The sequence below is a fragment of the Gnatocerus cornutus genome, chromosome 8 (assembly GCF_029298725.1).
Source record: "Gnatocerus cornutus isolate USDA-ARS CGAHR chromosome 8, icGnaCorn1.1, whole genome shotgun sequence".
Taxonomy (NCBI): Eukaryota; Metazoa; Arthropoda; class Insecta; order Coleoptera; family Tenebrionidae; genus Gnatocerus; species Gnatocerus cornutus.
Window position 1 is genome coordinate 11,801,807 of NC_142240.1, and position 16,197 is coordinate 11,818,003.

The 16,197-nt window shown below is 36.0% G+C and overlaps 3 protein-coding genes and 1 long non-coding RNA gene across 6 annotated transcripts; 2 read left to right on the forward strand and 2 right to left on the reverse strand.

Moving 5' to 3' along the window:
• Window positions 1-2,032: 2,032 nt before the first annotated feature.
• Window positions 2,033-8,608, forward strand: LOC148169847 (uncharacterized). Its single transcript, XR_015770647.1, has 5 exons — window positions 2,033-2,073; window positions 2,166-2,220; window positions 2,266-2,271; window positions 2,317-2,507; window positions 8,522-8,608. It is a non-coding gene; the product is annotated as an uncharacterized LOC148169847 (long non-coding RNA).
• SP1173 (major facilitator superfamily domain-containing protein SP1173) lies at window positions 8,583-11,309 on the forward strand. The gene is made up of 10 exons (XM_088043252.1): window positions 8,583-8,673; window positions 8,726-8,988; window positions 9,036-9,140; window positions 9,185-9,361; window positions 9,412-9,631; window positions 9,684-10,113; window positions 10,163-10,327; window positions 10,374-10,711; window positions 10,756-10,971; window positions 11,023-11,309. Exons 1-10 carry the CDS (start codon window positions 8,610-8,612, stop codon window positions 11,100-11,102), a joined length of 2,058 nt encoding a protein of 685 aa, XP_087899378.1. The 5' UTR covers window positions 8,583-8,609; the 3' UTR covers window positions 11,103-11,309.
• A 110-nt stretch (window positions 11,310-11,419) lies between these two features.
• LOC148169849 (alpha-N-acetylglucosaminidase-like) lies at window positions 11,420-14,204 on the reverse strand. Of its 2 annotated transcripts, none has more exons than XM_088043249.1 (10): window positions 14,095-14,204; window positions 13,895-14,049; window positions 13,151-13,843; window positions 12,958-13,103; window positions 12,825-12,909; window positions 12,410-12,775; window positions 12,285-12,365; window positions 12,047-12,237; window positions 11,605-11,990; window positions 11,420-11,550 (listed from the first exon to the last, which is right to left on the reverse strand). In XM_088043249.1, exons 1-10 carry the CDS (start codon window positions 14,153-14,155, stop codon window positions 11,474-11,476), a joined length of 2,241 nt encoding a protein of 746 aa, XP_087899375.1. In that variant the 5' UTR covers window positions 14,156-14,204; the 3' UTR covers window positions 11,420-11,473. The 2 variants fall into 2 exon arrangements, with proteins under 2 accessions (XP_087899375.1, XP_087899376.1); XM_088043250.1 differs by having other exon boundaries at window positions 13,895-14,040; window positions 14,095-14,190.
• Window positions 14,205-14,867: 663 nt separating this feature from the next.
• Window positions 14,868-15,966, reverse strand: LOC148169850 (THAP domain-containing protein 5-like). 2 transcript variants are annotated; one of them, XR_015770605.1, is made up of 6 exons: window positions 15,857-15,966; window positions 15,543-15,806; window positions 15,360-15,494; window positions 15,150-15,309; window positions 15,005-15,089; window positions 14,868-14,953 (listed from the first exon to the last, which is right to left on the reverse strand). XR_015770605.1 is itself a non-coding variant. In XM_088043760.1 (5 exons), the coding sequence occupies exons 1-5, from the start codon at window positions 15,922-15,924 to the stop codon at window positions 15,081-15,083; spliced, it is 636 nt and encodes a 211-aa protein (XP_087899886.1). In that variant the 5' UTR covers window positions 15,925-15,966; the 3' UTR covers window positions 14,960-15,080. The 2 variants fall into 2 exon arrangements, 1 of the variants encoding a protein (XP_087899886.1); XM_088043760.1 differs by lacking the exon at window positions 14,868-14,953 and having other exon boundaries at window positions 14,960-15,089.
• Between the last annotated feature and the right edge of the window lie 231 nt (window positions 15,967-16,197).

Here is a 16,197-nt window from a genome sequence, read left to right on the forward strand (position 1 = left end):
TATCTCGCTAGTTAATGATGCAGAAAGCGGAAGAAACGTTAATATGTCAGTAAACTCTTCGTTAGATGTGGGGAAGCTGTTGAAGAAACTGATTGTGGTATTATGTAATTAAAATGCTTCTAATTATTATAAATTCTTCTTTTTTCCACTTTTGTAAATAAAGACACAGACCCGGAAGAACAGTAACAAAGTAAAAGAGAATAAATAGCAGAGAACACAAAGAAATAAAGAATACCACCACTGGAGCGTTTGAAATGAAGACATTTTGTTGAGTAATTCAAATACCGCTCTCCGATTTTTGATTTTTTTTGTTGACCCAACACCCAGAAACTGCCGCCTCAATTTTCCATGAGGTCAATTACATCCACGTAATTACACTGTGGGAGTAAGAATCTTCTGACTAGGCCACGAAATATTTCCCTCGCGTGTCGGCTTACCCTTATCATTCTCTTCCTTATTCTGTTAATAAACAAATAGTTTCTTTTCGCTCATCATTAATGCATGCTCTGTCCCTTGAAAACAGACCACTACGTCTCTTTATATTTAGTATAGTTGGACAAGTTAAATGGATTCTGCGTAAAGTTATTCTAATCAACTTTTGTGTCATCATCGTGTCTACTGTATGAAAAATAGGGCGATGTGTGGGTTGCTTTATTAAAGTTGCCTGTTGCGTGACCAGCAAGTTATTCGAGTTGTGTTCTAATTTTCCACAAAAACTCACATTTCCCTAATTAAATTACAATTCTCGTCAAAACGTGGATTATAAGGAGGCATTGATTTTTATTTGATCGAGGGTGGATTGGAAATATTGAAGGGGGACTTGTTTTTCGTACAAATAATTAATGATGGGGGTGCTGGGGAAAATGTAGTGCATTCTCAACTGGAATTTCAATTAAATGTGGCGATCATAATGAAATTTTTAGTATGGGATTAATACCATTTTAATTGCAAACTGTAAAAGTTGTGGCTGTTTAATTACTAGTAACTCATACGCGGCTAAGTACGTGTCTTTGTAATATAATACACTTCCCGTTATTTGTGCTTTATGAGTCATTTGTTATTTTATTTTAAATGGTATTTATAACGAAAGGTGACGTACCACAGATTTAATAAACGCATTAAAATAAATATGAAATGTGCCCAACTGGAAAAACACAAAGTAGGTTTCTATCAGAAATTCGTTATCAGTTTTAACGTAAGTGCAGAAAATAACTTCTCAATGTCATACGATTCTTGATAATTTCAGTAAATAGTATTTTGTATTTCCAAGCTGATTTCATCTTTAGATAAACAGTAAACAGATTCCTTAATTAAAATAGAAAAGTTTTTGAAACTGTCGAAAAAGCACTTTTCTTTTTAATTTCCGTCCAACTTAAGTAGAATCCGGTGAGCTTAATTTCCGCTTCAGCTACTTTTAACTGTGTATTTTTAAAACACGTCTATTTTCGAACGATTCAAAAAAGTGGACCTCCTTAGATGTGTCATAGGTCAAAATATTTCATTATTTCATAATGTCACTCGTCCTATTTTGGTAAAGCTTGTTTCCGCGCGACCTTGCAACTTCTTCTTACTATTCCTTTCATGTCAAAACGGCTGCCCCACGTCACAGCACGTCCAAACATTTTGAATTCTTTCACTTTTGTAAATACAATAGCTAAGGCAGATGCTTATTTTTCAGTGAAGATGGATGATACCAACAACCGAATCCATTAACGAACTGTTAATCTGCCTCTTATATCATTCTTCTGGTCAACCCGTTCCACTTAATGAATTAAAGATTTAAAATCAAGTTAATCCATACTGTCGCTGAAAGAACAAGTTTTCTCCATATAAAGCTCACGTCCCGCACTCACTTTTTCTCGAGATTCCTCTAGAAACAATAACAAAGAAACAAAAGCAGAGGATTCTTCATCAAGATCTTCATGCAAATGGAAACAACAGCAACAATGCATGGAAAGAGTCTGAAGTAGTGAAGGTAAGGCGCAAGTTACCTGGCCAGATTTTACACTGACGGACTGTTGACCGGCCAACCATGCGTTCTTTTGATTCAGTTTTAGTTTGTTTGCACCACGAGTGACTCAAAACCAAAAAAACTCTCCGAAAATGTTCTAAATATTTCTGATGTCATTCTGTATGAGTGGGCAGCTTTATTACGACTTTTGCAGATGTGAGCTTGTGGGGCTGTTTTTTCTACTCTGCATACTTTTGTCTTACATGAGAGTGTGGAGAGGGTATAAAACTTCCCTTTTCAACCCCTATTATTAGAGCCAGGTGACAGCGCACACAAACATGTGGTCTAAACGACGCGGCTGACAGAATTCTCATACAACTTCGCATTTACACACTAGTTGCTGGCGCAACTTGGCCGAGAAAAGTCCGTTCGTACAGAGCCGTACTCGAAATTTAAACGGTTCACGTGTAGTGTTTATTTTTTTGTTTAAAACGACGAACGTTTGGTTTGTGTTCAAGCTTTTGGATTATTTTTTTGGATGTACGGTATATTCCAGGTAAGCTCCAACCCATGAGGGCACTTTAATCCGGTTACTACATACCTACATGAAAATCGATAGTAATAATTGTCCTCGTCAAAAGAACATAATATTTTAAGTGGCATTTTCATATTAAAGAATGCCATTTATGGTGTATTAGATTGCCTGAGCTCTTGAGAAGTATGAGATGACTCAGAGATTACGCCCCTTTATTATAAATAAATTGTAGATTATTTAATACCATGAGCAAGACGCTAAATGTGAAAGTTACCACACAGTTTATCGAATTTCCTTGGATGAGCAATCCCATCTCTGACCATGAATGAGTAAATTTTTCAAAGAAGTTGAGTAAACGAACTTCTGGTTTTACATTCTGACACAATTTGGTATTAAATAATGTTTTAAATAATTTTCCCATTACAATGTTATTCTTATTTCACCTTAACAATCACTGAATTGTTTTAAATAACATTGAATTTGGAATTGGAAAGGTATACGATTTCGCAAGGAATATAAATCCGATAAACAATCATTTTTGAATGGACGAGTTTGTATTTTTGCTACGACTATGTTGTTTGAAAACAAACATAAAATGCATTATCATGTTGTAATGGTTGTTTTCCTACTTCTAATTGGAAATAAAACTAAATTAAAACTAGTATCTGAAATTACCAGTGATAATGAAACTAGTTTATTTTGTATAAACAATATTTACAAGGAATTCTACAAATGAAATTGATGCAAATTAGAAAATGCCCTCGGGACATTCGCTGAATACTGGCTAACAATTCAAATTTGCGTTTTATCCTATAATATAAGAAAACTTTTTAACGGTGAAAATTTGTTAAATTTTCGATATTCGCCGATTTACGAAAATAAGGTTGCAGGAAATTTTTGAACTTTTGAAGAAAACAATTTTACAAAACTATTCTCTATGATAAGATAAAAGTAGGACCTTATGTAGAATTTAAGAGAGTTTAAAAGCTAAATATGTATTCCAAACAATAAAAAAACTTTAATTTCAAAAAGCATTCAGAAATAAATCAGAATTTAGGACAACAAAAAAATAAAAAACATCTGACACGTTAAAAAATGTGACAGTACTTATCTTAAATTTAAACAAATGGATAAACTAAGTCAAACAAATTCGAAAATTTACATAAGAAACAGCTCAAAAGTAACTATCCCATCTAACAATTCATAATTAAGCCACAAAACAGTTCCCACATGTAAATATATTTTTTTACAATTTTATTACCTGTAAGGACTGGAACTATTTATTAAAAGTAAAATATTTAATTTTTGTCCATCCTAGCTCCCAGACACTACCATCGGAACTTATCAGGCAACTATGCAAACAATTCTGACAAAAAGACCATTAGCATACTCTAAACATGTAAATAACATTATTAGCTTAACAATAGTGACCGCGTTATTTTGGGCTCACAATACATTCTTGCTGACTTCAATAAATCCGAATGTGAAAAATAAACTAATTTTCTAGATTACTCACGCGCGAGGAATTTTCGAATTTATGTTTTTAAAGTCTAAACTTGAAATCTCTGTACTACCTAAAGTGTTGAAACTCCAAATCATGAAGCTTTTTAAGAGCGCGCAAATTTGACAGCACATTAGTTCGTGCTAGCAACAACTTAAAATATGTAAATTGGACAGTTCGTCGAAAGCGGTTACGAAAAAAGTTGACCACAAATGTTTCAGTTTTTTGCTTCGGCTTATTAGACACAGGTGAGACTTAACGACCACTTGTACAGCCTTGAACCTTGATGATATCCAACTTTCTTTCTTCTTGGGATGAGATAATTTTTTCCGCTACTTAATTGGTTTCTGTTTCTTACCAAGAACCGTCACACCTAATGCTTACCGGTGAAGTAGATAGAGCATTTTTTACATGACCTAAATGTAAACAGAAGCTGTAAAAATGCAATGGCAGGATGTCACGTTATGAGGCCAGATTTTAATGACCGAAAAGTTCAGTAAGAGCGCATTTATTTAGGTTTATACAAAGTCTTAAAAATAGCAATTGACTAATGTAAGATGACATTTGACCCCAGTGTTGCTGTCAACGAATATTTATAGAACTTTGTTATATGTAATGGTCACGACTTTGAAATTCTTGCACCTATGATAAAACAACCTGAATCAGGTCAGATTTACTTATTGATGAGCTTATATCGGGTGACTGCCTCACATCAGAAGCTATAGCCAAGCAATTAATTTGAGGTATTTCCTGAAACCCGGTTATTTTTATTTACATCCATCGTCACGGTTATTTTAAACCGCCACTTTTAATGTCACAGTTTTAAATAAAGGATGAACACAGTATCAATCACGACAGGTTTTTTTACAAATATGATGAGTATTACAGGGTCAATAGTCTCCGAAACTGATGATATAATTCAATTACACGACCTGTCTTTATAGTCAAACACAATGTTCGTTGACCTAAATGATAAATTACGTGTGACATTCGCAAAGTTCATTTATTAGAATTAATTTAGGGGGTTCACTTTTGTTATTTTTTCCCCACGTCTTGTTTAGTCAGCAGGTATAATACAGTTTATCTATTCATGTCGAGAAAGAGGTCACTATCGATACGCTATAGTGAGCATAACTCGTTGCGTTTTAACAATTTGAGGAACTAAGCTAGTTTTACAAACTCCATAATTACTCTTCCTCGACCGGTGACAGTTTTTTTTTAATCAGGTTAGACTCTTTAATAAGACGTGACAGTGAGATTTAAATTAACACTGGACCGTGTAATTTAAAGGTTTGATTAAGCCCAACCTCATTGTTTAGAAGACAAAGTGTTCTTGTTCGTTTGAAGGCCGACAGTTTAATCTCCATTTAATGTAAACTAGAAACGTATTGGATTGACTGTAATAAAATTAGGTATCAAAAACCATCACCATCTCGTTGGTAACAAAAGGTAATTACTAGACTGAGGAAATTGTGGGAGTTTGTATGTGGAGTATAAAATCGGCGAGGTCAATTGCATAAATCGTCAAGGTTTTAACGTGGATGAAAAACTCGCGCTATGATCTTCTTAATTAAATTGATTTAAAGGAAATGACGTTTGGTGCCCTCTGATTAATTAAGAGCCGTTCGAATCAATTAAGTCGGCAATAAGAACTGTGTTTAGGTTTAATAGCCAATTATCGCTAATTCCCGTTAATTCAATGAGACTTGCATAAGTTTCATCCCAGACGACGTCGGACGGTTCAATACATAAATATAGTAAGCAGACAATGGAGACGATTTAAGACTTCATTTTTCCACGCAGGTGGGACTATAAACCAAGATGTGGATAAGCTTTTACCCTGAAAGTTTTTAGAATTCATGACTTCTTCCACTCCTGTATAAAACGTAATGGGCGCATTAAACAGGTTCCATTCAACGACCATGGCCACGTACGAAGGTACAGTTGGTTTTTAATGGTTCTCGAAAAAAGATCCACTTGTTGATTCATGAGGATGCCTAACTGATATAAAACCGCGAACTTTACCAGATTGTCCATAAATTAGTCACGTCACTTGAAACTGTAGCATCCGTCAAAGAAGTGGAAATTCGATACTAAAAATAAAGCCGGAAACTGAAGGTCCTGCCAGATTAGACTTCAGAAGGGACAAAATCAATAAATCTTCCTATTGTTTGTCATGGAACACTCGGTCCCTTAATTGCTTTTATTTGTATGTAAGAAGAGGGTTTCACCCTTTTTTATGAGGAATCAATTCTAATTTTCCCCAAAGACGACAAATTTCATCCGTCACTTTGACAGTTTCTCTTTCCACCACGTGGATTGATATGTTGTAGATGTCCACCTGAACTGGAGGTCAGGCTTGGTATGGGCGTTGATGTGTGCAATCTCCGTTACACTCGACAGACAACCCTTTCATGATAACTCATGCATACAAATGACTCTGCATCATTCTCACATTTATAAATGAGTCAACTGATGTTTACACAAACGGCTTCGTGGTTAGGGAAGTTCTCGAGTATTTTCAGAAGCTGTATTCTTTTTTTCAAGTGCGCGGCGTCTAAGAAGTAGGTGCTTGATGATTACAAGCTATTAAGCGTGTTTAAAGTCATGAACAGCTTTTTATATTTGTGCACTGGAGGAGACCGGCACTTGGAGGAAAAAGCGCTCGTTTTGAAATGATTATGTTATTAAATGCGATTCCAGAGCGTTTCCAAAGCTTGATCTAGAAAATTTGTACGAAGAAGAATCTAGCTAAAATTTTGCGTCAACTGAAAATTGAAAATTTCCAAAATAGACGTAATTTCAAACAAAACAATGACCGGAAATGATATTCTCAATTTTGTTCAAATTTTCAACCGTGAAACTGTCTTGCAGTGCAGTACTGTTAGTTCTATAAATACATTCAGGAAGTCATAACAAATAATTTAGTGTTTCAACATGCTGATAATGTGGCAAATAAAACAAAATTTAGAAAAATTGTGGATACATAAACACACATAATGTGGATAAACACTGGTAAAAGTACTCAATAGGCGCCTCGTATATTTTTTTTAATTTTAATGGTTCTGTTACACATAGTCCCAATTTATTTCGATTTTGCCGATACGAATAATTTGCTGTGACGCAAATTGATCGATTCTGAGCGGTCGTGTATTAATTACAATTTAATTTGTTTGCGGTCACCACCATTTAGGTGTTCAAAACGTAAAATATTCTACCATCACTTTATTTCTTTATTATTCTGCCCAATATAATGTGCAAATTATACAAAAGTGACAAGACCTTCGAGATAACTAAATCGTCCTCTGGAATAAAACGATTTGTGGTCATGTTAAATTAATTAATTATTACTTCACGTCTATCTTTATTAGACTAATAAGTTGATCGAAAATTGGTATCTACACTTAACAAGAACGGTGTTTCAACACTAAAATTTCGGTATTTCGGTACCTCTTCCAAGCAATGTAAAAATAAAACGGTGCACTTCTAACCATCACACATCATTAAAAGCTTAATAGTATCAGAAATGTTACGATCATTGCGCTTTGTGAAAACTAAATTGCACATTGTACAATCGGCTGTAAATTCTCATTTTATTTCACGTCTATCTAAATCTAAATCTCGAAGCAAATACCTTCAGGGACCGCTCATACGCGCCACGAATTTTCAGTAAACACGCGAAGATCTTTATTATTTGTACAATTATGTAGTATTGACAGTAATTAAGCAGCTGCATCAATAAATTATTGAGTTATCGTAAATTCAGAAATATAAACAGCGTCGTAACGTTTTGTGTTTACGAAACCCGTAAACAGGTCAGGCGTTACAGTTTGATTCTGTTCTCAAATTAGATAGCAGGATATTCTTGTTCGAAAATAAAACTTTATACATGCCACCTGTTACTGGGAGTATTGAGGCTCCTGGTGTATCATCCGATAACCTCGACCTATCGTTGCACTTTATTTCATGAGCTCTATTAATTTAAGTATGCGCACAAATTGCCTTTTCACACTTATTTCCTTGTGGTTACAATCCAGTCTTGGCGGTTGTATCTACTGTTGTAATTAATTATTTCCGTTTTATCGTAGCCTTGAGTTATGTGATGTAATAGCGAAATAATGCCGGTCAGGACAAGAGTAGATCATTTCTGAATAGCCGGAGTTGAATCGTCTGTAGGTTTTGTCATGGCTATTTTTCGTAAAGTTGTGTTGCAACTATCTTCATTTTGACTGCATGTCTATTTACAAGCCATGACATCATACCTGTATCGATTTGTTTTCTCCTTGCCTTTCTCCTCGGACACTTTTCCAGAAAATGAGAATTCCTCCTATGTAACGTCATTCTTTATGCAATAGAACAAGAATGAATTAAGTAGACTAGGACACAAGGACATCAACTTGTAAAGTTACGTCATCGCGTTTAACACCAAAGTGGCAAAATTTTATTGAACTCGCCGATTTTAGTTGACGAGGTTAGCGTTTACTTAACTGCTATTTTCAAAGTTTGACACATAAAGTCAACATTCTTCTTCCAGATGACTCTTTCGACGAAAACCGACCGATGAACCGAAAAAAGAAGAAACGAAGCTAGTTCAAAATTCGTAGAGTAGAAAACCAGCCACGATGAGATGCGAAATCAACAAGAACTTAATAACACTAAAATGTGTCCTGTTTCTGTTTTTTGGGGGTAAGTTTCCTTTTTCCCGATTCATCGGGGTAGTAATACCAGTGAATTACAGGTTTGGGGAGTCTCTTCCCGTTCTTACCCAACCACATGAACGCCGTTGGATTGTCCAGAGACGAATTCACTATCATTTCGATAATCTCACCTTTAGTGGCTTTAATCGGACCTGTGGTGGCGGCGCCGTTGGCTGATAGATTAGCGGGGGGTTTTGGGGGGACTCCCCGTAGTAAAACTGGACGATACCTGAGAGTGATGATCTCGGTATGTCTAGCTTTAGCGACAATTCTTTATTGGCTCCTCTTGACTGTGCCCCGAATTGTAAGTAGCAACCACAGAGTGACCCCTTTTTATCGACGAATTTCCAGCAACGAAGCCCCCCCAATGTCACCTTTATGTGTAACGAAGAGGGTGGTTACATACTTCAAAATCGATGCGGACACGAAAGGACGTGTTACAACTGGAACGGTGAAGTAAGTAGAATTGAAGTCCTCCGCTTTTTTTATCCACGTTTTAGACAGGTCCTGTGTATTTGAAAGACTGCGTCTTCACCTGTAATGCCACAACGTCTTATTTCGGAGAACCTGAGGCTTCACCATCATCCAAAGCTCAAGAGAGTAATGAATCTACTACTGAAGACTACAACTACGACGATGTTAGCGAAGGTTCTGTTGGTAACGAAGCGGAGCTTGATGTAAGTTGTACGATTTTACATCGTTCTGAATTAACTAACAGTTGTTGCAGGTTGTCACGACGCTACCGGCGTCAGCCCCCGTTAGTTACACTAAAAGCAACCTAGGGATTGTCTTAAGCCCCCACATGTGTTACAAAGCTAAAGATACGACGATCTGTGAGGTTTATACAAAATATTCAAGAAACGTTGCATTCAACATTGGACTGAAACCATCCATAACGCGTGCAATAGATAACGAAACAGACAATGACGTTTGCGCGTATCCAGTCGGTGAATACCTTCAATCTCGCTTTTTCACACCACATTACATTATTACTTCTAGCTGATTACTTCCGCTGCAGAATGCCGCAGGAAATTGTTAAAGAACTGAGGGAAAAAGAAGATCCTGATTGCGAACCCATCGTTTTATGCGCGATTTATGACCCGTACGCCGTAAAAAACACGGACAGTTTATTGAAGAAGTCTGAGTGTGGCTATAACAATATTAGCTTTTGGTTGTATTTAATAATAAGATCAATAGCCGACATTTTTCCTGCAGCTGCCGTGGCGTTGTTGAGTACAGCTGTAGTAATTGCTACAAGAGAAACGTCAACAGGAAGAGGCGATGTGGGCAAACAACTTGCAGCAGGTGCACTAGGTTTTGCTATCTTTGCGCCGATCATTGGAGGGTGCGCTGATGGAAACCTGCGGGACGCTATGATCTGCTTCACTGTCTTGATGGTTCTTGCAATTTTGATCTTGTTGTTTGATAAGTAAGTGTAAGCCACTACAACGACGATGATTCTATAGTTTTGTCTGCAGTAATATGCCGTTGAGCCCTCCTGAGTGGTGGTGGCATACAAGATGCGGACTGCTAGCTTTACCAATGTCTTCAGTGCGTAAATACAGCAACGAAATCATAGCTGTGAGCCTCATTCTTTTTATTCTCGGAATCTTATGGAACGCAATAGATGCGTATCTGCCATGGTAATTGAATACACGGTTTTTTTCTTTGTTTAATTGTTGACTCTAGGAATGCGGCCACGATGACTGGCAGCTCCAATTTAATAATTGGTTTAACCTTAACCATGGCGGCCATTCCTGCAGCGGTTCTCTTCTCATTTGCAGAGAAAGTTGTTGATTACTGCAATCATTCGAATATTCTCCTTTTGTGTTTTGTCAGCTACATACTACATTATGTAGCTCTGGCTAACACAACGGAGGCCTCCGTGCTATTAATTTTTGAAATCTTGGAGATCTTTACGCTACATTTAATGTGGATTACTGCCGTTCTCTACTTGAGACATTTAGTTCCAAGGAAGTTCACAGCTTGTGGTCAAGCACTGCCAGTTATTGCTCACTTCTGTTTAGGTAGGATTAACAATTTTTAGGGAAGATTTTAAAGGTTTTTTCAGGTCGTTGCTTCGGGGCTTTGATTGGAAGGTGTGCCTACACTTTATATCCAGATAAAGTTAAATATCCCGATAATCATGGACCAGTGTATGCAGGATTTGCCATCGCTGCTGCTATCATAGCGGCTATATATTTCGCGATATATCATTTATATTTGAAACCTTATTATCCTGAGCGTCTCCAAGTTCCGCCGTATCCTGCACCATCAGTTGTTCAAAGTAAAGAAACTAAAATAACCAAAAAATGTTGTACTGATTATGTATTTTTAGGTATGAACGGAAATGGATCGTACACACCTCTGAGAGTCTATCACAACGGACGTGCTAAAAAGGGACACTTTAGGTATTAGCTATTTATTATTCGACTCGTATTTTATAATCTTTGTAAACATAAAGCTTTACGTAAATTTGTAAAACTACTTACACTATGAGGAAATATCAAAAATGTGTAAAATAGAAAGGGATAATCCCATCGATGTTTGCTCCATTTTGTACATTGCAGCTTAATGATAATATGAATGTTTTATAATTAAATTATATTACACGGCTTTGATTTGTGTTGTTGTTTATATTTGAGTTTTATAACTTGTTTTTATTTACAAGGCGGTTTTTCTATATGCATCCAAATTTGTATAAATGGATATTTTTTTAAGAAACCAATAAAATCCACGATTCAATGCGTTTTAATTGACATTATATAAACAGTTATGGAATTACTACATCATACTTCTACCTGTAATTTTTTCATTGTGGGACCCCATTTTTTATAAAGTTCACGAGCAATTTCTATAGTATCTCCTGAAATAGTAAAAAGTGCATTTTGTAATTAATTCTTACTCTAAAAAAACTCACCGATTGGCTCCGTAGGAAACGTAGAATTATCGTAACTAAACGGCAGCTCAACCTCTTTAAAGATTCTTTCATTTATATAGCTCTGATTAAAAGACTCTCCACTTAATAAAGTCATGTTTACATACTCAATGAATAACTGCCACCTGGGAGCATAAAAATCTGAAACAACACCTGCCCACTGCTTCGCTGCGTAGTCCCGAAGAGCTCCTTCAGGACCCCACAAGGTGATTTGATTTCTTGCATTAAATTCAAATTGTATTTTTTCCTCTTCATCGGCAGCTGCATCTTTTGCTGATTGGATCCACCGCCCTAATAAAAAGGCTTCATTTGTAGATAAAATTAGGTCCAAATCGACAAACAGGTTTGAAAGAATTGTACCATAATAACTAAAAAACAGGTAATTAAATTAAGTAATTTTTTCTTTCAACGTCAACTTTTTTACTCAAAAGAGTGGAAATCGCCTCCGTTATATGATGACAAAATTCCCTCATAAAACGTGTCTGCATAAACTTGGAAAACTTGTCTGGTTACGTCAACTAAATCATGTAAATACGCAGAGCTGTTTGCTAAATTATCAGAAGCTTCTAGTAGAAGTGACCAGGCGTCTAACAGATCTTGGGTGTTGTCCAAGTTCTAAGAAAACTCAAGATATGTTCGTATTACAAAGAAATTTTGCATACCTCTATAGAGAGTTGGAAGCTCGGAAAATGAACAATCATGTATTGCGGGTACGGCACCGTTTTAAAATCATAAATCGTCCTCTAAAAATCAATGTCATTTAAATAATTACTCGTGGTCCAGTTACTTGAAGGATGCGCCAAGCCACTTGTGCTTTGTCGTCTGATAAACCGTATCTTCTAGTAACATAATTATCAGTCCATTCAGTTAAATTACTTGGAGTGGTTCTCCAAGCAGCCTCTGTCATGAGCTCATAAATAAAATAATTCTGATTGATTCCTTCCGGTGACAAGCCTGTTCCAATCATCGTGCTATTTTCCAAACTTCTTGCAGTGTGTGGAACTTCATTTATTATAGAAGAAGATCCAAACATTCCTAGGGTTCCACCAAAGTTATGCAACATACACCAAATGTAGGGTTGTCCAAAGTACTGGTCCAACTTTTCGTATTGTGGAGATTGCTCTGATGCTAGATCCAGAATGATCATTTTACCCTAAAAGCATGTTTGGTATACTTTGAAGAGATTGACGTTCGAAATTTACCGTTGGAACTGAAGTTAGTAGAGCTTTTGCTCTTTCGTAAGTCCAGAAGTTTTCGGAATTGAGAAAGAGCCAACCTTGCATGACCCTGTCAAAGAAATAAGTTAGTGTTCGTTTAATAAGAATGGAAAACTACCAGATCGCATCGGGATCAGCTTCAGTCATCGCTTGATAAATCGATTTTCCGGAATTGGCCAAGAAGTCTAAATCGCCAGAGGAAGGTTGGTTTTCATTAAAACTATCACAGTTGTAGATGTGGTCTGTGCCAAACTCAGCAATGAGCTAAGAAGATGTATTATTAAACAATCAATGAGTGTTTCAAACTGAACCTCTTCTATAAATGCCGATCCAACTTCCGTGAACAATGCCTCATTAGGATCCAAGAAATTAAGACAGCAATATTTCTCATCACCAAATCCGTTCCAAGGTTGCACTTCTACCATGTTAACGTCGGGGTACAATCTTTTAAAAGCCGTGGGTAAGTGTCCAGCAAAAGCGGGTAAAACTGTGACCATCCCCAAACTCCTCATTCTCTCTACAATCTGTTTTTGTAACACTATAGATCTAGAATGCCACGCGCTGGATAAAGGCCCAGCCCATCCCCGTAAGTTTCCCATTCGTAACCAAGACAAGAACGCTGGTCCCGAAAAATGCTCCGACAACTCATCCTGAGTGAGATTAAATTTTTTATAAACGCGCTCCCAAATTGCTTCTTGTCCATTAAAAGCTAAAACTAAATTGAAGCCGTTTAGAGCTATCCAATCAATGTGCTTCTCCCACTGTGTCCAGTCCCACCAAACAAAACTGTAGCTAGTCGTGCACACATTTTGGTAATAACGAAATTTGTCGTTGAATGGTACTGTAAGATTGACGTCTGGTAAGGTTTCTGGTAGGTTCAACTGAGAAGCTTCCCAAGAGATGTGACAGTTACAGAAATATTTAAGGTAGTGGTTAAAGCCGGCTGCTGCTGCCACTCCAGAAGTTGCGGTGATTTGGATGGTACCGTCTGGTTGTTTTTCAAGCTACAATACAGTAACAGTGTTGATTCAGAAGATAGGTGACATGAAACTTACTCGGAATTCATCAATGTCGTTTAGAGAACTGTCTACAGTTACAGAAAAAGAGGAGACAATCTCTGGAAGGATTCTGGATATTAGGTCTTGAACAGCACTCGCTTGGGTTTCCGGGGTACTCTTAGGTTTAATGTGAGACAGAGTGGCTGGAAATGCTATATAGATAATGAAGGTATCTGACGTTCTGGAGTTGTTTTTACCATTTTTGCCGAGTGTTAAAGACGAAGTTAGCAGAATTAACGAAATAATTAATTGGTTCATCTTTCAAGAACGAATATCACTTCATTACTCAAGTTGTAGCAAAGGAAAATTCGGATTATATTGTTTGTACGATAAGGAAAAGAATTGTTTAATGCCGATAGGTGTTGCTAGGTACAAACTTGGATACTCGTCAGGATCTAAAAAACAGTGTACATTCTGTGCTCATTGTTTTGTGAATTGGCTATTGAATAACACTGCGATTAAACTTTTCGGTGTTTACAATAAACAACACTTCATAGAGATTGCTTTTTTGGCGCATACCAATTGAAAATGAGGTTTAACGATAACATTAATTTTCTTGATAAAAAACGAGTAAAACCTTCTTTATTTATTTACATAAGGAAATAAATAAACACAGATTTCAATCAATTTACAATAGTTTCTTGTATCAATTGATCGATAGTGGTCTAAAGTCTATTAATGAACAAAGTTTGATAACGATACGTCAAGTAGATTATTTTATAACGGAGCGGCAGAAAATGATAATGAAGTTCTTTTTTCTATTATTGGATTATGCAGTTTTTTGTAACAATCGAATTGTTCGAGAATGTGAAGGCATTTTTAATACGAGAAATAGTTTGTTGCATAAGAGAGATTTTTTTTTTAATGCACATATCGCAGTTATCACATTGTAACCACTGAAATTATAAAAATAAAAAGGATTAAAAATTAATGATAGACTAAATAAAATCTTTTATTTAAAAATAAATACAATTCTGTTAGGTAACAGTTGTATAGACAAACTAATCCATTTATTTCCCATTTTCCATTATTCATCCAAAGGTTCAATCCTGGCACCTGTAATATTTTAACAGTTCTAGCTACTATAATCCAAAACACAAGACTTACCCTTCCAAAATAATTTATCCTGATGATCAAATGCAGTCTTTTCCGGAATCTTAAAACTTGTTCCATTCATGGTTCATCAAAGGGTCTGTAAAACAATCAACAAAATCAATTAGGAGAGCCTAAAAATAAGAACAGATTTTTTTACCTTCTCTTTTGTTGCCGCAGTGTTTATCGTGTTTTTCAATGTAATAATTTCTTTTTCCAAGTCTGAAATTTTCCTGTTTGCTTTATACAATTTCTTTCTGTTGTGTAGCAATTTTTGTCTTAATTGGACATTTTGCATTTTTACTTTTTTTAAACACAGCCTAAAAATGAACGTTATAACAGTGCTACCACTAAAATTAAAAACTTTTACCTATAATTAGGAATTGTCTTTCCATTTTGAGGTCTACATTTTTCAATTCTCTGTTCATGAGAATTAAATGTTTCCTCTAAAGTTTGTTCCAAAATTGGCGATAAATAAACGCCATCGTGCTCTGATCCAATTTTTCTATAAATCATAGTAGAAAAAAAACATTTCAAACAACACGTTACCTACTCTATTTGCCCTTCTTCCTGTGGGAACCCCCAGAAAAAAGAAAGCGAGCTTTTTGAAGACACAGCATTTTCTGAGAACGTTTTTGAACTTTTCACAATACTTGGTATTGCATCAAGTTTAAGCATTCTTCTCCCTCCTTTTATCACAAAATCATCAGCAACAAAATGGTCTGAACAAATGAGTTTGTTTTTGGTCCAAATCCACGTTTCGAGGTCCCGGTGCACAAAAAATAACCATTTTTTTAATAATTTCCCACGAGGAAATCTATTGAAATTATATGCATTAGGTAATCAATTAAGCAATTAATTACCTACGTGTGGAAAGAAATCCCTTCTGGTTTAAACCTTCGGGCATAGGAACACCCTGGCACTGAACAAGACATGTTTAAAATATTTGAGGTTGACAAATCAGTGACAGTTGACACTGACAGGCAGTGCTGACAATATTTTTATTGGAACCAACGGACTTTAAATTTTAAAATGATTGGTGATAGAAATGTTTATTTACTTATTATGAGTCAAATTGGAGCAAATTTATGTCATCTAACAACATGGAAGACTCAGTGAAGCGAAGAATCTAATTTGTTAATTTAAATTTTTGAATTTTATGTTTTACAGAAACCTGTAATCTGTGGTGTTGATGGCTACATGCTTAT